The sequence below is a fragment of the Microcaecilia unicolor genome, chromosome 11 (assembly GCF_901765095.1).
Source record: "Microcaecilia unicolor chromosome 11, aMicUni1.1, whole genome shotgun sequence".
Classification (NCBI taxonomy): domain Eukaryota; kingdom Metazoa; phylum Chordata; class Amphibia; order Gymnophiona; family Siphonopidae; genus Microcaecilia; species Microcaecilia unicolor.
Window position 1 is genome coordinate 70,659,533 of NC_044041.1, and position 26,937 is coordinate 70,686,469.

Sequence of the window (26,937 nt, forward strand, 5' to 3'; positions counted from 1 at the left end):
CGGTCAAGTCGGGGGGTGCCGCAGCCACCTTTATAGGTGCACCGCAAAGCTACACTGAGCGCCCGGCGCCTCTACCCCTCGCCACGAGCACGCGCGACATCGGAGGAGCTGGGCCGCCATAAACCACGAGGGAAGGGAAAAGCTGTTCCGCAAACGCGCCAAACCAAAAACTCACTCACACTGCAAAAGCACTGAAGAAAGCGCTGCTCTCTCGTTCCAGCAAGGAATCGAAACCCCCGTTCGGTCCGCTGAAAATAAAGAATTAAATGCCCTTAAAGGCACAATACTCCAACTCTGGCAGCTGGAAATTGTAAGGCACTCAAGGCTACAATACTGAGAAAGCAGCCGAGGCACAAAGCTGCCAAGCAAAACGAAATAGAATAACTGACCTTAAAGGCACAGTACTCTAATTCTGGCATCTGGAAATTGTAAGGCACTCAAGGCTACAATACTGAGAAAGCAGCCGAGGCACAAAGCTGGCCAGCAACATGAAGTAGAATAACTGACCTTAAAGGCATCTTACTCTAACTCTGGCATCTGGAAATTGTAAGGCACTCAAGGCTACAATACTGAGAAAGCAGCCGAGGCACAAAGCTGCCAAGCAAACAGAAATAGAGAGCAGCACAGGGGGAGGGACCCAAACATAGGTGTAACACCCCAGGGGGAAAAACTGGGCCCCACCAGACCCAGGGCCCCAAAGCACTTTTTTTTTTTTTTTTTACACACACGTACAGGGTACTGCAACAGAATAAAGTTTGGAAGGAAAAAAAATCCTACGACCCAATGACAAACTACCTCACCAGATTATTGGAGACTGCACAGGCTATCAACTGCTACCTCTGCTGAGACTGAGAAAATACTGGCTAGTGGAGGTTCTGCACAGGTTATATATACAGGCTTCAAAAGCTTAGTGTTTTCTCAGTCTCCCTCTGCTGGTAGGAGGACATAACCCACGCGTCTTGACCGGTCTGGAGGGTCGCTGAGGAAGAAATGAAGTTTGTGTTACTCATTGTACAAGCAGTAGATAAAACTGCCAAGGAAAACAAGTGAGCATAGGTCTACAATGTGACTAAACCCACTGCTCCCAACTACTGCCAAATCCCAGAAAAGAATGGCTAAACATGGAACAGATATTGAACTGCAGAGAAGTGTTTGGGCAAAATGCTGATCAAGGTTAAAGTGAAATCACATTCAGTGCCAGCATACTGGCTGACACTGAATATCTGGGTTGATCCCAACCTGAAGCACTCTATTGGCGATAGGACAAAAAGGCTGAGTATCTGAATAGTTATCTGATTTGTCCGATATGGCTACCCTCTACCCCGCCTATGCTCTGTCCATGGACCACCTCAGATGGTGCTACAGCAGTCAAAATATTCGAATATCCCTCACTGGCATTTATCTAGTAAGCACCACCAGCTAACCAGTTACGTGCCTTTTAAATATATCAATCCAAACATTTTCTACTGCTACTCATATACTATCCTTATAGCATATACTAAAAATAGCCATCATCTTAGTGGTTGTTTATTCAGAGCACAATGAGGAACCAAAAGTAATATGTATCAGAGGAAGACTGCTAGCAGATAACCTCAAGTCAGAGTAACCCCCACACTTACACTCTCCAACAAGGCTCAGAAAACCTTTCCATTTTATGTCACGGGGTTTAATTTTCAAGAAATTCACACCTGCACTATAAACTGATTGCAGAATACAAGAGGAGCAGCATCAGCAACACTACATAGGATGTGACAAATATGGGTGCCTGATTGGGCTGATAGAATCTTCACACCCCACTTCCCAATCCAGCCTCTAACAGTCTATTGGCATCACCCCAGAACTGATGTCTTTAGTACACTTTAGGTGAGTGAGCCATAGTGTCTACACTCCAGAGTTCTCATGAGACAGCCTAGACTACAAGCAACACAATCATGTGATACAATCTCTGATGCCCCAGGGTTAACACTAGGAAGGACTACATAGTGGAGACAGGGCATATATTCTGTCTGCTTTAGGATTAATGCTTACATTTTTGTGTATTTTGGTTTACTAAAAGTGATCTGAACTTGAGGCAACACTAACTTGCAGTTGCAGCCATTTGTGGCAACAGAACCAACTACAAGAAGGCTCCAGACTTCAAGTCCCTGAAAATCAGAAGCCCTAGTCATGGTGCACTACTACACAGCACTCCATGGGGAATGCAGCAGCAAAGAATATCTGAGCATCTCTCCTATAATGTAGTTTCATACTTTGACAGAGTACACTGAAATCCCCTAAGCGTGCATAAAGGGAATGCAACTGGCCTAGCACTTAGAACAATGACTGCTGCCTTTGGACAAGTCAATATGCTGCCTAGACTAAAGGTCTTTGGGACAGACAGCTAAAAGAAAATTAGGAACCTGGTACTAATTTTTATGCAATACTTTGAAGCCTCCAGCAAAATCTCTTGTACACCTGAAAGCAGATTTCATCATGGCAGCTCCAAACAAATCTTTCAATACTGGCAAGCAAATTAAAGCATGTAAGATTCATGCAACATGAGGATGAACAAATCAATATTTGGAGTGGACTAGTGGTTAGAGCACCGGTCTTGCAATCCAGAGGTGGCCGGTTCAAATCCCACTGCTGCTCCTTGTGATCTTGGGCAAGTCACTTAACCCTCCATTGCCTCAGCTACAAACTTAGATTGTGAGCCCTCCTGGGACAGAGAAATATCCAGTGTACCTGAATGTAACTCACCTTGAGCTACTACTGAAAAAGGTGTGAGCAAAATCTAAACAAATAAATATGCTTCCTTACCAAAGGCAGCCATAGTCTGGTCCAAAGAAGGCTGGCCATCCCCAGAGGGCAGGTCTGGTCTTGTATAGTCCCGGCTCTTGTCATTATTATACTTCACATTCAGACTGGTGAGTTTGGAGAAATCAATGCGCAATGTGCAGCATGCATTGTAAATGTTTTGCCCATCCAAGGACTGCAAGTAAAGCATCAGTTTTAGTAGACTATTTTCTGCCAGAGGGAAAATGTATCAATATGCCAAGAAGCTATAAATGCAAGGGCAAAGAAGTTAAAGTCTCTCCTTAGACAAGGCAGTAACATTTCCCAACTCCATTCCATTACTATGCTAGAACAACATGTTTGGGATGCATATTTTTTAAACTCCAGCATTTGATTTTACTTCAACTTGTTATAGGTTTTGTAACAGTACAGTTGGCACTCACCAGCTTAGCATGCTGAGCACTCATAGGATCAGCATATTGTAACAGTGCTTGGAACTGGTTATTTTTTGTAAATGTAATTATTTTCAGCACCGTCCCAAACTTAGAGAAAATCTGCAAAAGAAAAAAAAAAAATGAAGCTTTCTCCACGAGACTGCTATGAACAGTGTCATCAATACCAATCTTCTGTGCACAATCTGGAGGGTAACTATTTAGGGTTTGCTATACCACATTTTACAAGGCTGGAATATGGCCAGGTCTCAAGACCCACAAGAACTTCTTAAACGTGTCTTCTGAAGTCTGTGGTCCCTGCCTCGATCTCCAAGATCCTTCACAATCTTTTTCAAAACCCTCTGGAAGGGGGGGGGGTCTACTAAACTTAATCTTCATAAAGCCAATGTTGCAAACAGGTTTACAATACAAACACTGGGTGTTAGGGGTAAACATACAAGAGACTCAGTAACAGAATGACAGCAGATAAACACTAGCAGAGACCAAGACTAGTTATGGTTGTAATTTCCATTGATGCAGGTTACTCCCCCTCTATTTCTGAAGTCATTTAAGGTTGGCATCTGAGCAGAAATGCTCCATACTTTTATTCCATCTTCTTGCTATACAGGGATCCTGTTTATTCCACACCCTTTTGAATTCCTTCACTATTTGGTCCCTACCATCTACTCAATGTTGCCTGTAAATTTTGTTTTATTTCATGTCCAGTTTTTAGAAAAGGAAAATAATTTAGTTTGACTTGCTAATTTTCTTTCCTGGAGTACAACCAGAATGCTGCTCTTGTGCTGAGCCACCCCTCTGTTATCAAATATTGTAGTTTTATTTATTTAAAAATTTCTAGCCTGCCTTCAAGTAGGCAGGAAACATACACAATCTGGAATGGATTATCAATGCAAGGAACAGCGGATTGGAGACACGATCACATCGAGACACACTCACCAATAACCTGGCAGAAGCTTTCTGTATTATTTGAAGTGCATTCATCCCCTAGGTCCTGTCTTGTCACTTCTATCTTAATTTGTTTGATGGGTGAGATAGCAAATAAAAGAACAGTAGAGGAGACAACAGGAACCTCATACATATGGTGTCCAAAATTTCTTTACTGAATCTCCTAGGTGATTCCACAGCAAATAAGACCCAACATGATTTGTGTTTCAGCCATACTGGCCTGCCTCCAAGCAGTTCAGTCAAGCTTGAGTCAGACTTACCACTATTGGCTGCTCCCCACAAGTCTTACTCCAGATAAGAAAAGCTCATGACAGATACTGTCCCATGCTCTCCCGCAAACCTTTTTTTTTTAAAGGTTGTGCTAGAAAAGGAAATCTCCAAAAGAGGTTAAGGGAGGTAAGCAGTAAATTCACGGAGCAACACAAAGACCTTAATACCTCCAAATATGACTCTGCAAACTCAAGCCATCTGCAAAGCTCAACTGGGGACCAACTGACCAAGTTAACCAGGAGCAAATCACTCGGAACGAGAGGCTGAAGTGTCTAACTTATAAGGCATCAGCTACATAGGTCATTCTGGATTCTAGGCTGGAGATTCCATAGAATCCTTTTCCTCATATACTTCCATTATTGCCAAATCATAAACATGATATACATGTGACCATGTCTGGGAAATCTTGAGAATGGCCGCTTTCCAAATATTTGGTCCAAAATCAGGGCAGTGGAGTTTGAGTCAGAAGCAATTTTGGGTGGAGTCGGTAAAAACATACTAACTCCAGCTTCAAAACAAAAAATTACATTATAATAGGGCTAATTATTTTATACTAATATATACAGGTATTTACCAGTATTTTAGATCGAGAAAAAAAATATTAAAGCTTATCATCACTACGGCTCAGGTGCATACCTATCCAGACCTTAGACAAACTTTCTCCATTTGTACTAGATTGTGTCACCCCTTCCCTCATGGGTTCCAGAATAATTTGTTTGAGCAGAGCATCCTGAAAGGAATCCACGATTTCCGATTCTGCAGATGGGACATTTCAATCCACCTCTGGCAGACTAGAATCTAGAGAGTACTACCCCTTTCACTCCCAACTTTTGAATATTTATGACCAGATCTGTCCTGTTTGCGTTGGTCTGTAGACACCTGCATGGATGACATTTCATCTTTTTCAAGATGATCCATATTGCTTCCACCTTACCCCAAAGGTTCTGAATTGCAGCTGTTTTAAACATTTCACATACACAGCTATGCTATACTCTTTAGGATAGAGATGGCTGTGCGCTATTCATGTGGCTCACAGAACCATGTCTCTAATAGCAATACTCAACTTCACCTCTAATAGGTCTTCTAGATCTGGAACTTCAAGTCTGCAAATATTTGTGCTCACTGGCTCATCTTCTGTACTCCTTTATCTGTCTTAAGATTAAGACTTGATCACAGCATATCAAGTCTTTACTCAAGTTTGTAGATGGGTCCAAGCATCTGGAAGATAAGCGGGGTTCTCATATGAGCAAGCACATGTAATGGGGAGCAGATTAGTCAGGGACTGTCTTTTTGTGTATGGTGTACAGCGCTGCGTATGCCTAGTAGCGCTATAGAAATGATAAGTAGTAGTAGAAGGTACACAGAAGTCCTTGACATAAGCTTTGTGCCATAAGCAATACCTTGAAGTTAGTCACAGTAAGCCAGTGTTCACATGCAAGATGGTTGGAAGAATAAAGGAAGCTGTTTTCTATAGTTTGGATCCACTGTAAAGGATTTTGCAGAAGTCCAGTTAAGGAGAAATTGGGTCTCAAATGATATTTTCTTTACATTAGTACTTCCTACTATTCAAGAACCTGTGGGAATAGTTTGTCCATCAACCAGCAGGTGGAGATAGACAACTTAAAACTGAGCAGACATCTCTCGGCATCCAGTTCAGAACCACAGTATTTATGTAGACAAGCAGTAAGGAGAAACTCAGAATACACACCTTATACAACTTGCTTAACACTAACCAGACAAGTGAACATGTGTGGTCCTCATCTCTAGACAACTTATAGACAAGAGATATGCAAGATAATCATGCACGGTGACAGTCGATATCTAACCCATTACTTTGCACCAACATCTCAGACACCTCGAGTGGGTCACTGGAATAGTGGGAAGGACTAATGGAAAGAAAGTGATCAAGATTTAATTTCTCCTTCTATTATACAGCTTCCCACTATTCCAGAACCTGTGGTATGTTCAAAATCTATTCCAAGAGTGGGTAGGATCCTAACACTGCCACCTTGAGGACTGAAGCCCCAAAACTGGCTTCTGAGAGCACCACAACATCCACCCTATAGTGTTTAGCAAAAGGTATGCAGCATCAACCACGTCACTGCAAAAACAAGTCTCTACTCAGGATGTCACTGTACATTTTGTAGAACAAGCCTGCAAGGCCTGAGGAGCCTGTTGCCCCACCAGCAAATAAGCTGACGCTATAGTCTCCTTCAGTCATCTAGCAAATTGTGGGCTTGGAAGCCATGAGGTCAAGCCTCTACCAAAAAGCACAACTCATTTGTGACTTCCTGATGAGGACTCTACACAAAAGAAGCTAAGAAAGTGAGCCTCTGTCCTCTTTGCGAAAGGACAACCTCCACAGACTGGTTCAGATGAAATGCTGATACTACTTTCAGAAGAAAGGAACTGTAGGAAGGGAGACCCCCACCTTCCAAAAGGGATGAGAGGGATCCCGAGAGCCTGATGCTACAAAATCCTACATGCTGACGCAACAGCCACCAAGAATGCTGTCTTTAGTGTATTCTTTCAAGGAGGCCTTCCAGAGTAACTCAAAAGAGCCCAACGGACTAAATTAAGGATCCATTCTTGACAGAGTATGAAAGGGAGACCACAAGCATCGAATGATTTCTGGTGAGCTGCAGGATGTATGTCTTCTGTAGTTGGCCCCTGAAACAGGCCAAAACCGCAACCTTAACTTTAAAGAACCCAATGCCAATCCTTTCTGAAGACCTGCCTGGAGAAATACTAGGGTGTGTATGATCTGAGCAGAGAGGGGAGAAAGACTACTCAGAACATCAGCCCTTGAAAATCTTCCACACCCTTGCATACACCGTGGATGTAGAGCATTTCAGAGCCTGAAGCAAGGTAGCAATGACCGACCAGAATAACTTGTCTCAACAGAGCCCTTTCAATGGTCAAGCCATAAGACCAAAGTGGCATAGATCCTCTATGAGCACAAGAGTTTGCTTCACAAGACTGTGTACCTGCAGAATTCAGAGAGGACCCCTGACCAGCAGTTGAATCAGGTCAATATATCATGGCCTCCGCGACTAATCTAGGGCTACGAGCATTCGACCCTGGTGCAATGCAATCCTTTCCAACGGGCAGCTTAGGCCAAGGAGGGAAGACATACAGTAGATGTGTCTCCAGCTAGAGCTGCAGTAGGGCATCGATCCCATCAAGCCCGGCTCTTTCCAACGACTGAAGAACTTGGCCACTTTGGCATTCATTTTCATCTCCAAGTCCAGAAGTGGAGAACCCCTTTGGTCCACTATCAGCTGAAAACCCTGTCTGGATAGTTCCCAATCTCCCGGGTCCAATGAGTGACTGCCGAGAAAGTCCGCTTCCACATTTGAGGACCAAATGATATGAGCTACCGACAACAAGATTTAAACCCCTCATGATCGACGAAGGTGAACTGATGCCAAAGCAGAAGGCTCCTAACTGGAAAGCATCACCAGTGCCTCAGAATAAGAGTACCAAGCTCCTCTTTATGAAACCACAGTAATTCTGGATCATCCCACTCCCTCAGGAGGGAACTCTTCCTCCTCTAATGACTCCACTGAATAGACCGATGTCATATCAGAAGGAGGGAGAAGCAGAGATAGCCTCATCTGCCCACTCCTTGAGGTGTAAACAAGATATCTTAGGAGCCCGAGGGGCTGGACGGCGAGAAACTGAGACACCCTGCAACAACTCTGACTGTCCCTGTTTTAATAAATGTGCTTGGTGTAAGAGCCTAACAACCATACTGGGTCAGATTAAACATCCATTCAGTCCAGTATCCTGTTTTCAACAGTAGTCAATCCAGGTCACAAGTATGTGGCAGAAACCCAAATAGTAGCAACATATAAACCACGAGAAAAACATCCCAATGCAGCTGAATGCTGTCAGGCTCTGAGAATGTAAAATGGCAGCTGTGCTCTGAATACGATCAGCCAGAGGCTGTTCCTCTCACTGCCAGCCGGCCCTGACAAAATGGCACATGATCCCATGCTCTCCTGCGTCAAACTGCACACCTGCTTTGGCCAAAGACTCAGCATATTTGGATGCTATGCCAAATCCAAAGATGTGCTGCCGCAGACCCTTTCCTCCACGTACCGCGGGATTCTCAGCTTGCACACACCACAACACTGGCCAGCGGATCCCAAAGCAGAAATACTGCTTAACTGCCTCCATAAGCGTGGCCATTCACTCGTCACACCACTGCAGCATGGCATATCCCAAGCAGTAAGTCAGGACCCCTACCCTGCACCAAGTAGAACTTGTAGTCCCTCCAAGCGGTTCAGTCAAGTTTGAGTCAGACTTACCACTATCGGCTGCTCCCCACAAGTCTTACTACAGATAAGAAAAGCTCTTGACCGATACTGTCCCATGCTCTCCCGCAAACTTTTTTTTTTTTTAAAGGTTGTGCTAGAAAAAGGAAATCTCCAAAAGAGGTTAAGGGAGGTAAGCAGTAAATTCACAGAGCAACAAAAAGACCTTAATACCTCCAAATATAACTCAGCAAACTCAAGCCATCTGCAAAGTTCAACTGGGGACCAACTGACCAACTTAACCAGGAGCAAATCACTCGGAACGAGAGACTGAAGTGTGCCATCCACCTGCTGGTGATAGAAAATACCAAGGAGTTGGACCTGGGTTTTCAGGATATCCCCACTGAGCAACCCAATCACTGAATAAGACCAAAATCAGAAACTGAATTAAGGGAGGGGTTTGTGCCGGTCTGGAGAGACTAAAGGAAAGCTAATTTGCAGGTAAGACCTAATTTCTCCTTCCACAGCGTCCCTCCAGACCGGCACAGTAGGAAAGTTAACATAGCAGTGACCATTAAGTGAGGGACCTACGCAGCCCCATCTCCAACACCCCGGCTCGAAAAACTGCATCCTGACGGGTCTGCATATCCAATTGATAATGCCGTGCCAAGGAATGCAAGGAGGACCAAATGGGGGAACAAGCTCTGCGCTAAGATGCCTGAGCCCCATGTGGAGCGCACCTTAAGCTGCACTGACAATGGATGGCCTTTACGTACACAGGCCGAGGCCACCACCTCCTTAAATCCATCAGGCAATGGTAAAGGGAATGGGACTTGATATAATTTGTGATTTTTGTAACTACATTCAAAGTGATTTACATATTATATACAGGTACTTATTTGTACCTAGCACAATGGAGGGTTAAGTGATTTGCCCAGTCACAAGGAGCTGCAGTGAAAATCGAGCCCAGTTCCCCCAAGATCAAAGTCACCTACACTAATCACTAGCTACTCTTCCATAGGCAATAGTAGCTTTAGAAGCTGTCTCTCCCTGACCATGCCCTCCAAAATGAACCTGTCGTTCTGCAAATAGACACGAAGCGCCCTCCTTACATCCAAGTGATACACCGCTGATCTGGCATGCCCTTAGCCTCCCCACCAGCAAAACTGACTGATGGAAGAGAGACCACCCTGGGAAGAAATGAAGGAACTGAAAACACCAAATTCCTTAGACATCAAAAAAGGCTCCCTACATGACAGTGCCTGCAGCTCCAAAGTCCTCCTTGCACACAAAATAGCCACTAAGCGTTTTTCAAGGAGAGATCCTTCAGAAAACACAACTGTGCAAAAGGTGCAGACACCATTTCCAGAACCACGTTAAGATTCCACGAAGGTACTGAAGGCCAAGATGCACCACCCAGAGAAAAACCACGTCTGGATACAACGCCAATGGCTTACCTTTGTGTTCTGGCCTTGAAAACATGCCAAGGTCGCTACCTGAACCTTTAACGATGCCAAGGCCAGGCCCATCTCCAGCCCTACCTGCAGGAATTCCAGCAACTGCGGGACCAAGAGTGTGAAGAGAAACCTGACGCAACACCATCCTTCGAAAATATACCAAATGCGTACCTACTCTAGGGACGTAGATCTCTTCCTAGAATGCAGGAGTGTTGCTAGGACTCATAAGAACATAAGATTAGCCATACTGGGTTAGACCAATGGTCCATCTAGCCCAGTATCCTGTTTCCAACGGTGGCCAAGCCAGGCTACAAGTACCTGGCAGAAACCGAAATCGTGGCAATATTCCATACTACAAATCTCAGGGCAAGCAGTTACTTCCCCATGTCTGTCTCAATAACAGACCCCAGGAACTTGTCCAAACCTTTTTTAAACCCAGATACGCTAACCGCTGTTACTACATCCTCTAGCGAAGAGTTCAGAGCTAAAATATTTGTTGAGTGAAGAAATATTTCCTGTTTTTAAAGTATTTCCATGTAACTTCGTCAAGTGTCCCTCTGTACTTTTGGAACGAGTAAAAAAAAAAAATCGATTTACTTCTATTCACTCTACACCACTCAGGATTTTGTAGACCTCAATCATACCTCCCCTCATCCGTCTCTTGTCCAAGCTGAAAAGCCCTAACCTCTTTAGCCTTTATGAGAGAAGTTCCATCTTCTATCATTTTGGTTGCTCTTTGAATCTTTCCTACTTCCGCTTTATCTTTGAGATACGGCAACCAGAACTGAACACAATACTCAAGGTGAGGTCACACCACGGAGCGATAGACATAGTATTTTCATTCTTATTCACCCTTTTCTAATTCCTAGCATCCTGTTTGCTTTTTTGGCCACTGCCACACATTGAGAAGATTTCAGCGTATTATCTACACCACCTAGAACTTTTTCTAGGGGACTGACCCCCAAGGTGGACCCTAACATCAGACAACTATGATTCAGATTATTCTTGCCAATGTGCATTTGTCCACATTAAATTTCATCTGCCATTTGGATGCCCAGTCTTCCAATTTCCTAAGGTCTTCATGCAATATTTCACAGTTCGCAACAATCTTGAACAGATTTTATCATCTGAAAATCTGATCACCACACTCGTCATCCCAATTTCCATATCATTTATACATGTTAAATAGCACTGGTTCCAATACTGATCCATGCGGAACTCTGTTCATCCTCCACTGAGAGAAGTGACCATTTAACCCTACCCTCTTCTGTCCAATAACCAATTCCTAATCCACACCAGAACACTGCCTATCACATGACTAGTTTTCAGTCTCATGAGAAATGTCCAAAGCTTCCTGAAAATCTAGATACACTACATGAACGGGTTCACCTTTATCCACGCCGTCAAAGAAATGAAGCAAATTGGCGAGACAAGACTTCCATACATGCTGACACTGTCCCATTAAACCATGTCTATGTGTTCTGTAATTTTATTTTTATAATAAGTTTCCACTATTTTGCCCAGCACTGACGTCAGGTTTAGTAAGCCTAATTTCTCAGATCAACTCTAGACTCTTTAACCGGTGTCATATTGGCCACACTCCAATCTTCAGGTACTATGGATGATCTTAATGACATTACATATTACTAACAGCAGATCAGCAATTTCATGCTTGAGTTCTTTTGAGTACCCTTGGATGTATGCCATCCGGTCCAGGTAATTTACTACACTTTAATTTGTCGATTTGGCTCAGTACATCTTCCAGGTTCACCAAGATTTTTCAGTTCCTCCACATCTTTACTCTTGAAAACCATTTCTAGTACAGGCAGATCTCTCACATCTTCCAGAGAATCCTTGTTTTCTCAATTGTGCCCGCTCAGAAGCAAAACAAAGACAAAATAGAGCCGGGTTGGACATGAACACTGGACCCTGAAACAAGTCCTGAACACCCCGAAACCAAAGTGGAAAATCCACTGCCAGTCTCCTCAGATCACTGTACTACAGCCTCCATGGCCAATCCCAGAGTCAGCAACATCACTTGACCCGAGTGGAACTCGATTTTCTGAATGACTGCCGATCAGAGGCCGGGTGGGGGGGGGGGGGGGGTACGGGGGAATGTATAGGAGACCAAATGGAGGCCAACCCCACAACAGAACACTGACCACTCTGCCCTGGAATCTCACCTGTGGCTAAAACCTGGGTATTTTGGCATTGAAGGTCACCATCTCTGTAGACTCCACTGCCTACCACCAGACCAAAAGCTTCATCGCTTATGACTCCATTCTCTGGAATCCAGAACATTCCTGCAGAGGAAGTCCACCTGCACATTCTCAACACCTGCCACATGGGCTGCTGAGAGAACTTACAGATGGTACTCTGCCCAAGACAAGAGCAGAGCCACTTCCTCTGCCAACGAGCGACTCTTGGTACTGCCCAGACTATTCATATGGCGACTGACAATCTGTACTGCCTTCTCTGCTAACAACCCCTGAACTGACTGCAGGGTCTGACGAAACACTCATCTCCAGTCGACTGATCGACCATTAAGTTTACTCTTGTGACCAGTGACCCTGAGCCACTTGGTTCTGACAATGAGCTCCCCAGCTGAGAAGATTGGCATCTGTCACCACCATCTAGTTGAGTATGCAAACATCAGCCTACGAACAGATTCCACATCCGCACCACCACTGCAGACTGCACCTAGCCTACCTCCAAGTACAAGACGAACCTCTTAAGTGGAGCTGGGAAGACCACCTGGACAACAATGCTTCTTGAAGCAGCTTCATGTGCCCACTGAACCTCCTCCAAAGACACTGCCATGGACCCCAGCATCTTCAAGTAATCCTTGGCCCAGGGATGACCGAGGATGCACCTGGGACTGGAGCTTCCGAGATCCAAGCCTCAGGGAGAAATACCCCGCCTACCCAAGTATTGAAGCTTATCCCCAGAAACTCCAAGGACTGACACGGTACTAGATGACTTTGCAGAGTTTAACCAGCCCAATGACTGCAACATTTGAACCACCTGGTCCACTCTCCTGAAATGATTTCGCCCAAATCATCCAATTGCCCAGGTATGGATGAACTAAAATGCCGCCCTGTCAGAGCCACTGCCATGACCATCACTACCTTGGAGAACACTTGGGGTGCGGTAGCCAGCCCAAAAGGGAGCACACAGAACTGATAATGGCTCGCCTAAAACTGCAAAGCAGAGGAACTGTTGAGGACTGCCAAACAGGAATGTGCAGATAAGCCTCTCTCAGATCCAGCAACATCAGAACTCCCCAGGTCACACCACCAAAATGACCGAAGAGTCTCCATGTGAAAAGCGCGGAACCCAGAATAGGCCAGAATGAACTCTCCTTCTTGGGCACTACAAAGTAAATGGAATAGAGAACCGTACCCTTCTCCTTGATCAGCCTATCGGACCGACCGTTCACTTGTCTATTAGATTGTAAGCTCTTTGAGCAGGGACTGTCTCTCTTTGTTAAATTGTACAGCGCTGCGTAACCCTAGTAGCGCTCTAGAAATGTTAAGTAGTAGTAGTAGTTATTCCTGTGATCGACCTGTCCAGTCTCCCTGACCATTGCTGCCTTCCACGCGGCCTGGCAGGGAGACTCCAGGACAAGCCATCAGAAACTAGCTCAAGGGGGTTGTAGGGGAAGGATCTGACCACCAGGGTGTGGCACCCCAGAGCTAAAAGAGGCCTCCCACAGACCTCAGCCCAGCTGACAGACACCAGTAGCACTGAGAGGGAATCGACCCCCTTTTTTCATCAAAGACCCAAAAATTAGAGACTCATACCTCACACCAGGAAAGCACAGGTTAAAGCACAACCACCTGATAGAGACTGAGAACTACTGACTCAGGGGACTGCACAGTAGTTATAGGTGTTCTGATGAGTTGGTAGTTCTCAGTCTCCATCTGCTGGTTGGAGTGCCTAACCCTACTTTGCCGGTCTGAAGGGACGCTATGAAGTGCATAATTGCTATTTGGGTCTAAGGTCCATTAAGCCCAGCATCCTGTTTTCAACAGTATCCAATCCAGATCACAAGTAGCCATGGATACCAAAAAAGAAGACTGAATGCTGCTTACCCCAGGAATAAGCTTATGTGTATTTGATTCTTAATATACCACATTTCTGTGGTACAACCAAAGTGGTTCACATATAGGAATCGGCAGTGGATTTCCCAAATCCACCTTAATGGCTTACAAACTTCTTATAGTAACTTATCCAAATTTTTTAAAACTCTGGTACACTAATCCCACATTGCCTGGGAATTTTTGCAATTAAGCTGGATTTTATTGTTTTGTTCAAATGACAGATGGCATCCAACAGGCATTAAGAGGAAGATTTGGGCTTGATAGTTGTGTAGAAAGCCAACTGTACATCTTCTGCTGAGACTTACTACAATTAACTACAAATAAGCTTAAGCTAGATTGTTTGAGTATAGTTAGTGAAAATCAACACAGAAGTGCAGTTATACATTTGGGGTAAAACCAAGGGAATGGCATGATGGTGAAGCTGATGTGCACTGACCAGGCAGCAAAGCAATACGATAGACAACCAATAATAGGGAGAAGGCATAAACTAGAGGTTTGGCTCATGGGTTGAGAAAAACCAATAGGTTCAAATCCTACTTACCCAACTGACATTCTTTAGAAGACTTGTCTCACATCTGTGTATGTGTTTTTTAGGGCCAAACTTACTGAATCTGAATTCATATAAACTGGTTTGAGAAGAATTTGTTGGCTAAATAAGCTAAAACCTAATTATTTTATTACATTTGTATCCCACATATTTGCAGGCTCAATGTGGCTTACAGTAGAACAACAAATACAAGGTGATGTGGTCAAATAAGGTACGTGTGTTTCAGGCACAATAGGGGTCAAAGATAGGGAAGGTTATTTAGTGTCCAATACGATCTTTGGTTTAGCTGTGTTGCAGAGTTTAGGCATTTATGTTGAGTCGGTAGGGTATGCCTTCTTGAACAGGTTGGTTTTTAGTGATTTCCTGAAGCTTATATAGGAGAAGCTGGATGCATAGGTTGCTTTGTATTTGAGTCCTTTGCAGTTTGGGTAGTGGAGGTTTGAGAATGTTCGTGATGATCCGGTTCTGTTTCTGGTTGGTAGATCTATGAGGTCTGTCATGTATCCTGGGAGTTCGCCGTAGATCATCTTTATAAATTAATGGCCCAATATTCAAAGCGATTTAAGAAGGCAGTCAGGAGACACAGTGCTGCTGAACATTGACATTAACTGGCCATTTTAAAAAGTGTAAGAGAAAGGTGTTAGGATGCTGGGGGGGGGGGCTTGGTGGACCTTTGGTCTGTCCCAGTATAGCAATACATATGTACTATTTCCAATAGTGGCCAATCAGGTCACAAAGAGGCAGAGTTGGAGAGAAGCCAGGATTTATGTGGGTACCTGCATAGCTAACCAGGATATAGAACCACATAAATAGCCATCCTAACTTTATCTGGTTAGCTATGCCCGCGGGGGGGGGGGGGGGGGGGGGAGAGAGAAAAGCGCTGAATACAGACTAGCGCCTGCATAGTTTTCAGGTAGTGGCTGACAATATGGTTCAGCTTCCCCCCCTCCCCCGACCTGCACCAACTCCAATCATAAGTTGTCCCCCCACCCCCGCCGGCACCCTCCTAATAGCAGACCCAGCCTCTAAGCCACCCACCTGTAGGTCCCCTGCCCTCCAAACCTACCTTATGCCTTCTGGTGGTCCGATGGGGTAGGATGGGCAGGATTGAGCCCCACTCACACTTATTCCTAGCAGCTCCATTTGTCAAATGGCTGCTGAGATTACTGCTAGAACTTGTGAAAGTTATTTTACAGGTGGTGCCACAAGAGGCAGAACAGGTGGGGTTTGCTCCTGCCTGGTCTACTCCACCGGGTGAGCTAAAGTAGGTCCAGGATGAAGGTGGGAGCCTGGAGCCTACAAATGCATGAAGGGCATGTGAGATCAGTTTAAGAGGAGGGGGGTGATTGGAATTAAGGGGATGACCGTCTTATGCAAGTCCCAGCTGACTTCAATCAGGACTCCCAAGTATTTTATTGCGTCAAGGCTGAATATCAGCCAAGCCCCACAAGTTCAGGAAGCTAGCACAAGTCCGGTGAGAGACCGGCATGGCCCGGAATTGAATATCTGAGATTAATTTACTCAGTGATAGTTTTAATGTAGCGTTTGGCCAGGTCTTCTGCACAAATGAACATCTGCACTCAAAACCTCCAAACACACATTGCTCAGCTAGTAATGTGCACATACAGCTTTGAGGTAGCTTTCTGCATCAGCATCTCAAATACCTGAAAGGTATTAATGCATAAGTAAACCTTTCAATAAAAGCTCAAGAATCATAACACAAAGTTCCATAGTAGTAGAGTAAGGAACAAAACTGGGAAGCGTTAGATGTTTGTAATACTGTCTTCAAATGGTGGTGGAAAGTATTATAAACATGCTTTGGCTTCCTTATGTGCAGAAAGTGAATGAATGAAGCAGAGGCTACAACCTAACAGCAAATATAGCAAATGTGCATTGGGAAGTTGAACATCTTGGACAATAGCTTCACTAGATTAAGTGGTGTAGATTAGTACTAAGAATCAGAAGATAAGCAATCAACAAATGTGTCCAACTTTCCAAAAACACTCAAGACAGTTCAGACAGTACTTGAATAAGTGTTAGATTTCATAGACACTTGCAGCACTTTTACAGCCCTACAGTATAGTTTTCAATAGTGGAGACAAAGCAGATCAGTGATATGGTTCAAAACTTTATTTTCAGAGATTCGCCCAACACAGACTGTGTTTCGCCCACAAGGGTGCGTCAGGGGCTAATAGTCCAAAGCAGGACATGAGATTGAAACGTATAAAACCAGCAGGGTGCTTTCCTCAATCAAGGCGAGGACATCAGCTCAATACACAGGGTAAGTCTGGAAAAGCAGCTGAGAGATGCGACCAGACTTACCCTGTGTATTGAGCTGATGTCCTCACCTTGATTGAGGAAAGCACCCTGCTGGTTTTTTACATTTCAATCTCATGTCCTGCTTGGACTATTAGCCCCTGACGCAGCCCTTGTGGGCGAAACAGTCTGTCGGGCGAATCTCTGAAAATAAAGTTTTGAACCATATCACTGATTGATCTGCTTTGTTTGTCTCCACGTTGGATTTTGCGGATCGCTTGCCATCTTGTTTCTTAGTTTTCAATAGTGTCCAAACTCAAAACAAAGCTCAATTACACAGAACTATAGAAACTATTAGCAACCACAGGTTAATTCCTCCCTTACTCACATACAAAGCAGATGCTATGAAACGGCTGCCAGATCAGAACTTGATTGTCTCCCCTCACCAGATCAAAAGATTGCTTCTGCTGCTATGAGACATCTCCATTCTCCTCTTTGGAATGGGGAACTAATCACTGCTTTCAGTTCATATGCAGAAGGACATGCCCTTACCTGATGCAGCACATCCAGAGTGACAGGATAAAAGAGATTTTCCACAATGACCCTCAGGACAGGGCTCTGGCCAGCCATAGCCATGCCTGCATCCACTGCTGCAGCTGAAGCAGAGAGTGCAATGTTTCCCGACTGGACGGAGTTCACTGCTTGCAGTGCTGCCTGGGCTCTCTAAAATCAACAATAATCCATTAATGACGTATTTACATACTGCCTCCCTCAAACATCAATTCACAAACCATGCAATGACATTTTTCACCTCACTCCTAAATGCAAAACCCTGAAGAAATAAGTCATGCTGGGTGAGAACGGCTGAACCCAGCATGTTACAGTCAACCTGTTATTTGAATTTCCCAAATTCACTCCCTATTGCACTAAGATTTCCAAGCTTCATTGATTTAATGGATGTGTCCTTGACTTGTCCAAATTTCAACCTTGCCATTATGTGAATTCTATAGCTCAATAGAGAAATTCTACACCTAATTTGCTTTCCTTTAGTCCATCCAGCCCAGCCCAGAATGTGACTGATGGGTTGTGAACACCTTCCAGCAGGTGGAGACTGAACTGACTCTAGAGAGCCAATTAACAGCCCTGGCTAGCTAGAAGTAGATTCGGTATTATCAAAGCAGGAAGAACCATATTCTGTGCAACAAGGAACTTGAGCAGCCACCAACGAGCACGTGCTTCTTGTAAAAGTAAATACACTCACTGCACTTTTTTTTTTTTGGTAACAAACTGCAAATGCACAAGCAGCTCTACCCAAACTGCACAAACCAAATTTCATCACTTCAAAATACAAGGAGGGATCTGGGCTGGTCCGGAGGGACTAAAGGAAAGCAAATTAGCAGGTAAGAACTAACTTCTTCCTCTGCGTCCCTCCAGACCGGCCCAAAATATGACTGATAGGAAATAAAGTATCTTTATGGGAGGGACCACCTAATAACCCTGCCATGAGAGCGTTTGCCCCAGAAACTGCCTACTGATGACACTTCTAAACATTACATATTGGAAGTGTAAATGAATGCAAGGAGGACCATGTTGCTGCTTTCAAATTTCTAAAGACGATGCCAAGAAGAATTCTGCCCTCTGGTAGAATGGGCTTTCACTCCAATCAGCAGGAACAGACTATCCGTATGTCTAAAATCATCCACAGATTTCAAATAGTGCTTCAGAACTTTCCTGATGTCTAGGTTCCATAAACACCACTGATCCTCTGATCCGAAGAACCTAACAGGCAAGACTACCAACTGGGACACATGAAACTGCAACAAGACCTTAGGGAGAAAAGGGACAGTGTGTAAACTACTTGCTCCTCAGAAAATTGCAAAAATGGAGACAGGAAAACGCCAGCAACTCTGATACTCTCCTAGCCGAAGCAATGGCTACTAAAAATAGTCTTGAGCGTTAAATTCTTCAGAGAACAGGACGCCAAGGGCTCAAAGGGAGACCTAGTAAGAACCAAGAGAACCAGATTAAGGTCCCAAGCCGGAAAGATGGCCCTAGGACGAATGAGACCCAAGCCACAAGGGAACAGAGTTATATCTGGATGACTAGCTAAGGCCTTTCCCTGAATGCACTCCAAAAACAAGACAGCACCGCAATTTGGACTTTAAGAGAAGCTATTGCCAGGCCTTTATCAAAAACTCGTAAAAAATCCAAAACCTCTGCCACCAAAGCGTGAAAAGGAGAAATGTCCCGTTCTGAACACCAAGCCTTGTCCACCTTCTCTGAGTTATATCAGGACTTGGTGGGTTTGCAACACAACTGAAGCATCATGGCAATCACATTGGAAAAGTAGTAACCCCTCTTCATCAACTGAGCCCACTCAAGAGCCAAGCCATAAGACAAAGTCAAGTTGGGAGACAGATTCTGGCAATTTGAGCAGAGGGCCAACGAGAAGACGAATGAGACTGGCATACCAAGGCCTGAGAAGTCAATCCGGCGCCACTAAGATTACAAGAACCCTATGCGCCTTGATCATCCTTTGAATTAAGTGCCCCAGAAGGGGCCACTGAGGAAATGCATCATCTACACCCTTCGCTTTGAGATCTCTTCTTTGACTGAAGAATTGTGGCAACTTTTGTATTGAAATTTGAGGCGAACAGATCCATGACCAGAAGGCTCCAGCAATTCACGACCGTTTGAGCCCATTCTCCCGGGTCTAGAGTGTTGCAACCGAGAAAATCCACCTGTACATTTGAAGTAGAGAGCTGCACGGCTTCCGTCCCCGCGGGAATCCTGCGGAACCCGCGGGGACAGAGGCAGTTCCTGCGGGGTTCCCGCGGGGATGGAAGCAGTTCTGCGGAGTTCCCGCGGGGACGGAGGCAGTTCCTGCGGGGTTCCCGCGGGGATGGAACCAGTTCTGTGGGCTTCCCGTGGAAGTGTAAGCTGCACCTGCACCAGCCTCTCATCTACCGAATACCAATTTGAGTGTTGTCTCCTCCTCCTCCTCCTCCTCTTCTTCCTTGCTTTAACAGCATAAATGTGGAAAGTCTTCCATTAAGGAGGTGGTAGAGTCACAAATGATGACGGAATTCAAAAAGGCGTGCTAACCTTAAATGGCTGCATGTGTGTGGATATGTCAAGTGACACTTAGATGGCAACTCTGGCTGTGATGAACTAGAGCTGATACCTGGCAGACTTGTATGGTCTGTGTCTCATACATGGCAATCTGGTGTAGGATGGGCTGGAAAGGGCTTAGACAGCAACTTCAGTGGCTGGAACATGAGGACAGTGCTGGACAGACTTTTATGGTCTGTGTCCCACAAATGAGAACATGAATAGGCTGGAGTGGGCTTCGATGGCAACTTCAGCAGTTGGAACATAAGGATGGGGCCAGATAGACTTCTGTGGTCTTTGTTCCAGAAACAGGAAAGAAAGACCATAATCAAGTATATAATATCACACTCTTTGATTTAATGATGAATTGATCATGAGTGTTACTATTGGGCAGAGTGGATGGACCGCTCAGGTCTATTTGCTGTCACTTACTATGTTACTATTAATCCTCTTTGCTCCCAGGCTGGTGCACAGACCTCAGCTCTGACACAGGCACGAGGATCAGATGTCACCTGACCTACTGGCGCGTGCATGTGGCGACCTCTCAGCACACACTGCCATTGAATCAGAGACAAATCTTACATGTGCGCACCAGAGTGTTCCAAGTTCCAACTTCCGTTCCTTCCTTGCCTACAGTGCTGTGGCTCAAATCCAGAGAGACTGAGGGAGCTGACTGGAACTTTCTTTTATGTAGTATTAAATTCTTACGGGGATGGGTGGGGATGGGTTAAATTCTTGCGGGGACGGGTGGGGACGGGTTGGGATGGTTTAAATTTTTGCGGGGATGGGTGGGGATGGGTAAGATTCCAGTGGGGATGGGTGGGGACGGGTAAGATTCCTGCAGGGACGGGCGGGGATGGGTAAGATTTCTGTCCCCCTGCAACTCTCTAATTTGAAGTTCCAGCTACATGGGACACAGAGACAGCAGCCACATGAAGCTCTGCCTAACTCATGAACTGCACTGCTTTCTAACTTGCAACTCCTTGTTCCCCCCTGCTGATTGACATAAGCCACCGCTGTGGTGTCAGAGGATGCGTACCGACTCGCCTACTAGCAGAGGGTGAAAGGCTTCCAGCACCAACTGAATTGCTCTGGTTTACAAGAGGTTCATCAAGCAGGATGTAACCTGCAGAGACCAAAGACCCTATGTACACTATCCCTACCGGTAAGTTTCCCAGCCTCTGAGACTGGTGACTACAATCCACCATGGTGGATCCAGAGGTATTCCCTTGGACAGGTTGGTTGTCCGAAGCCACCAGCAGAGGCTGCTGCGCTCCTGAGTTCACAGTGGCAATCTCATCTGCGGCGACCATCTAGACAGTAGGAACCTATTGCAGAGATCTGTGTGCCCTGACCCAAGGCACTGCTTCTATCGTCACCACCACGGTACCGACCTGTGCAGAAACATTTGAATTTGAGTCTGCAACTTTGTGACATTTATATCCCACATTATCCCAAATACATAAAGAATAGTGCACAAGTAATTTGCTTTAAGAATCCAATTCTACAATACAGTATCATAAACATACTGGGATAGCTATGGATATTTAACATTTAGAAAGTCTATTATGAATGAGAAATTATACATGAAACAAAGAATTCTGGACTGGGAAAGAAACACATGACCCTGCATTGTGTCGGACACCCCTAGACAGTCTAGTGACCGAGACGGAACAAGGCAACTTGAGCAAGTTGACTACCCAACCGAAAGACTGAATGAATCAAAGGAACTGAACCACCTGATCCGTGATCTGTAGACTCTCCCGATACGACTTGCCCTGATCAGCCAATCACCAAGGCAAGGATGAACTAGAATGCCTTCTTTCCCAAGAGCTGCCGCAACTACCACCATAACCCAATTGACAGCCTTGAGGTCCAGAATCAGCCCAAAAGATTCTTCTTTCTTCAGGACAGCAAAGTAAATGGATTAACGCCCCTGTCTGATCTCTGAAGAGGGAACTGGACAAATAGCCTGCAGCTTGATAAGCCTTTTCAGAGTATCCCTGACCACGCTTGCCTTGAGGAGAGACTGATAAGGAGACTCCAAGAAAGCATCTGGAAGATGCTGTGCAAACTCTTAAGGCTTATCTGTCTCAAATAACCTCTAGCACCCACTGATTGGAGGTAATCTGGGCCCACCTCCAATAGAACTGTGTTAAGCGAGCTCCCACAGGAATCAGAGGCTGGACCTGGCAACCATCATTGGGCAAGACAGGCTGTTGATGGGAAAGAGGCTCCTGCATCTGTCTCCCCATTGAGCTCCTCAAAAGGACCGCTGAGCCGGAGCCACTACCAGGCCTATACCAGCAAAAAAAGTTGAGGCACCTTAGTACCTCCCAGACTGTGGAATAACTTGTCTAACTTTTCTCCAAACAAAAAGGGATCCCCGAAAAGGGAATCTGCTCATCTTAGACTTAGAAGCCACATCCGCTGACCTACCTCGAAGCCAAAGAGAACGTCTTACAGCCACACCCAAGGCCACAGGTTTAGAAGAGGCTCTCACTCGGCAAATCGTATAGAACATCCACCAAAAAAGCTGAACCCCTCTCAACCTTAGCCACTTGGGCGACTATCATAGTAACATAGTAGATGATGGCAGAGAAAGACCTGTATGGTCCATCGAGTCTGCCCAACAAGATAAACTCATATGTGCTACTTTATGTGTATACCTGACTTTGATTTGTATCTGCCATTTTCAGGGCACAGACCGTAGAAGTCTGTGCCCAGCACTAGCCCCGCCTCCCAACCACCGGTGCTGCCACCCAATCTCTGCTACGCTTCTGAGGATCCATTCCTTTTGAACAGGATTCCTTTATGTTTATCCCACACATTTTTGAATTCAGTTACCGTTTTCATCTCCACCACCTTCCGCGGGAGGGCATTCCAAGTATCCACCACTCTCTCTGTGAAAAAATACTTCCTGACATTTTTCTTGAGTCTGCCCCCCTTCAATCTCATTTCATGTCCTCTAGTTCTACCGCCTTCCCATCTACGGAAAAAGGTCGTTTGCAGATTAATACCTTTCAAATATTTGAAGTCTGTATATCACCCCTGTTTCTCCTTTCCTCCAGGGTATACATGTTCAGGTCAGCAAGTCTCTCCTCATATGTCTTGTAACGCAAATCCCAAACTATTTTTGTAGCTTTTCTTTGCACCGCTTCAATTCTTGTTACATCCTTAGCAAGATACGGCCTCCAAAACTGAACACAATACTCCAGGTGGGGCCTCACCAACGACTTATAGAGGGGCATCAACACCTTTCTTCCGCTGGTCACACCTTTCTCTATACAGCCTAGCAACCTTCTGGCTACGGCCACCACCTTGTCACACTGTTTTCATCGTTTTCAGATCCTCAGATACTATCACCCAAGATCCTTCTCCCCATCTGTACATAGACTCTCACCGCCTAACACATACATCTCCCGTGGATTTCTACTCCCTAAGTGCATCACTTTCCATTTCTTCGAATTTAATTTTAATTGCCAAACCTTAAACCATTCTTCTAGCTTCTGCAGATCCTTTATCATGTTTTCCACTCCCTCCTGGGTGTTACAAATCTTGGTATCATCCGCAAAAACGCAAACTTTACCTTGTAACCATTCGGCAATGTCACTCACAAATATATTGAACAAAATCGGCCCCAGCAGCAATCCCTGAGGCACTCCACTACTCACCTTTCCCTCATCCGAGCAAATTCCATTAACCACCACACTCTGGCGTCTGTACGTCAACCAGTTCCTAATCCAGTTCACCACGTCAGGTCCTATCTTCAGCCTGACAAGTTTATTCAAGAGCCTCCTATGGGGAACTGTGTCAAAAGCTTTGCTGAAATCTAAGTACATTACGTCTATAGCACGTCCATGATCAAAGCAAGATCATCCAAAGACGCTCAGACCACCGGAAACAGCCCTGGTTACCAATGAATTGCAGACAGCTGCCTGGACCACCAAAGCAGAGACATCAAAAACTACTCTAACAGGGCCTCTATACGGCTAATCCTGAATGTCCTTGAGTGCCATGCCCCCCCATCTACGGGGACAGTATTTCTCTTAGTAACAAGCCAAGACTATAGTATCCACTACAGGAGGCTTGAGGAACTGGATAAAGACAAAACATAGACCTAAAGAGTCTAAAGGAAGAATCCGGCACATCCCACTATGCCTGAATGATCTCAGATATCCTGGTACATAGGAAGGTTCTGCCTGGACTTATGCCCTTCACCAGGAGATCCACCTTACAGCCCTCCATGGCCATGGGCTCCTCTTCTTCAAAATGCAATGTAATGGCCACAAAAGAAATAAGCTCTTGCAAATCCTTTTTGTAAAAGATTCTAAGCACTGACGGCTCCTCCTTCTCTTAAAAGGATCGGTCTCCTCCAACAGGGGCATCTCATGGTCCGGCTCAGAACCCAGATCCTCCTCCAGATCCCAGGATGCCCTAGGCCACTTTGCTGAGACTACCTGCCTCTCCAAGAAACCTCCTAAAGGGGCTAAAGGTGGACCCGGTTTGTGCAACATGAAGGCTTTGTAGATAGATCTGTAGGACAAATTTGAGAAGGAAACCCCCCTCTGGTCCTGCTGGTAGTACAGGCAGAGCCACTCCAGACTGCTCTGCCGAGTGGAACAGCTGGGAAGTCTGCTAGTCTGCCGCCACAGACTGAGGACAAAACAGGAACCAGTGCCTTATCCTTCTGGATCCCTGAATCCAGCTGAGCTGCAACTGCCAACGAGGAAGCAGAGTGAGAGGGACCTGCCTCCAGCGACACTTCAACCACAGTGAAGTACTTGCAGATACCGCTCGCCCCGAGGCCCTGACAACAGTAGAATTTCTCTGCCATTGTGATGCGAAGTGCCGGCACAGCTTTTTTTTATCCCCAGCAGGAACTCGCACTATGGCAGGGCTAGAGCTAAACCCTGGTCAATGAAAAAAATGCCGCTGCGTGCAAAGGTGAAGACAGAACTGCCCTGCTTATTCCTCGATTTTTTTTTTTTTTTAAATAGATGCAACTGCCTCTCCCAGTCCTCAAAATCCTCTTCCCTTGAAGAGGAAGATGACACTGTCAAAGATGCAGCAACGTGCAGCGTTGCAAGGAGACAACAGGATGAGCTGGGGGAGGGACCCAGCCACCCAAGTGTGACACCCCCGAGGCTAAGAGACCCCCCACGGGATTCAGCCTCCAGAACAAGGCAAGAGACAAATGCACAGAAAGAAATAGTACCCCTTAGCCTGCAAAAGATACTGCTGGAAGGTGTACACAACCAGTCACATTCTGGGCCGGTCCAGAGGGACACTAAGAATGTGAATTTACAAGGAAATTCTTCTATTGTCTACAATAATTCCAACACCCTTTTCCTATGAGGGGGATGACTTAATATAGAACCCAGCATCATGCACATCTAATTAGGATGCTTTTTCCTTGTGTTATATCCCTTGCATTTCAATCAAGATTTTTAACGTGATCAAGCCTTTCCCTCTGACCTGGCCCACCCCTCTGACAATCTCCTGTTTTCAGAAGGGGCAGGCTAGGTCAGAGGGAAAAACTTGGTACAGGCCAGAGTCTGCTTATGGCTTGCCGTTTAAAAAGGTACACATGTGGGGGTACAGGTGGAGAGGGGAGGAAGCGATACCAACCATGTACAGTCAGGGGAGAAACGCAGGAGGGAGGCAGAAGGTGGGCAGCACGCAATAATTTATAATAATTAGCACATCACCGCATTAACTGTGATTAACGTGCAGCCCTAGTCCAACTTAAATTTCATGTGCTATTCAGGGGTATAGTCCTCCATCAATCCTCACAATTCATTTCTGTTTTAAACTGAACTCAAAATCTGACCACCAACCTTTTCTAGATCAATGAAAGCTATAGTGGTCCTAGTACAGAGGACAAAAACTTTGACAACTGAGGTACCAGCAAAATTTAATTAGAAGCCAAGGGTAAAAGCACCTTTAGACCCCAACTTGTCTTCTCACTTTAGTCCGATGTATTCATGGCATTTTGTTTTGTAATCTTTTGTCTAACCTCTACCCTTCTCTTCCAACCTCATCTGTGGCTGACCTGCAGTAGTCACTTCAACTTTTTGAATCTTTTTTTTAAAGGTAAAACTTCACAGTTTCCATAGAAAATATGAATACCCCACCCTAAAGCTTCCAAAATGCTCCCCACTATTAACCAAAATCAAATGGCTGCACAGGGTTTGGACTTCTAGCCCAATGCACCTAACTTGTATCAACTAAATAGAAAAATAACCTAATAAAATCTTTAGTGGTAAGGAAACATCACCCCTCCCCCCCAATCATCTGTTGGTAGCCCATATAAATATACTCATGAAGTCAGAATTACGATGTCACGTCAGCATTTTTATAAGTTAGACTGCATGCAGCAAGGCGATTTACTTTAAGGTATACTACATATTTCCCCAACAGTTTAGGTTTGTACCTGAGGCAACGGAGGGTTAAATCATTTGCCCATGATCACAAGGGACCGTAGGATTTGAACTGGGCTTCCCTGGTTGTCAGCCTGGTGCTCTAACCCACTGCTTCTCAACCTGGAGACACACCTTGCCAATCAGATTTTCAAGATTACAATAAATATGCACGAGAGTATATAATGGGTCCCGGATATACAAATCTCTCATGTCACTGCTGTGATCCTGAAAACCCACAAGGCTAGGTGTGTATCCAGAACAGAAATACTCGCTGAACTTACGAGGCCACTCCTTCACATCTGTCCTGAGAACCTCACAGCCAGTCAATATTTTTGGA

General features: G+C 45.2%; 1 protein-coding gene across 2 annotated transcripts in view; it reads right to left on the reverse strand.

Annotated features, from left to right (window-relative positions):
* PTBP1 (polypyrimidine tract binding protein 1) overlaps positions 1-26,937 on the reverse strand; it is a 65,782-nt gene that overhangs the window by 13,864 nt on the left and 24,981 nt on the right. For both annotated transcript variants that reach the window (XR_003943768.1, XM_030218243.1), the window contains exons 6-8: positions 17,617-17,787; positions 3,219-3,329; positions 2,800-2,971 (exon numbers count right to left, since the gene is read on the reverse strand). Coding sequence is in view for 1 of the 2 variants with exons in the window: in XM_030218243.1 (XP_030074103.1) it covers positions 2,800-2,971; positions 3,219-3,329; positions 17,617-17,787 (454 nt within the window). In the remaining variant the exon portion in view is untranslated. The remainder of the gene's footprint in view (positions 1-2,799; positions 2,972-3,218; positions 3,330-17,616; positions 17,788-26,937) is intronic.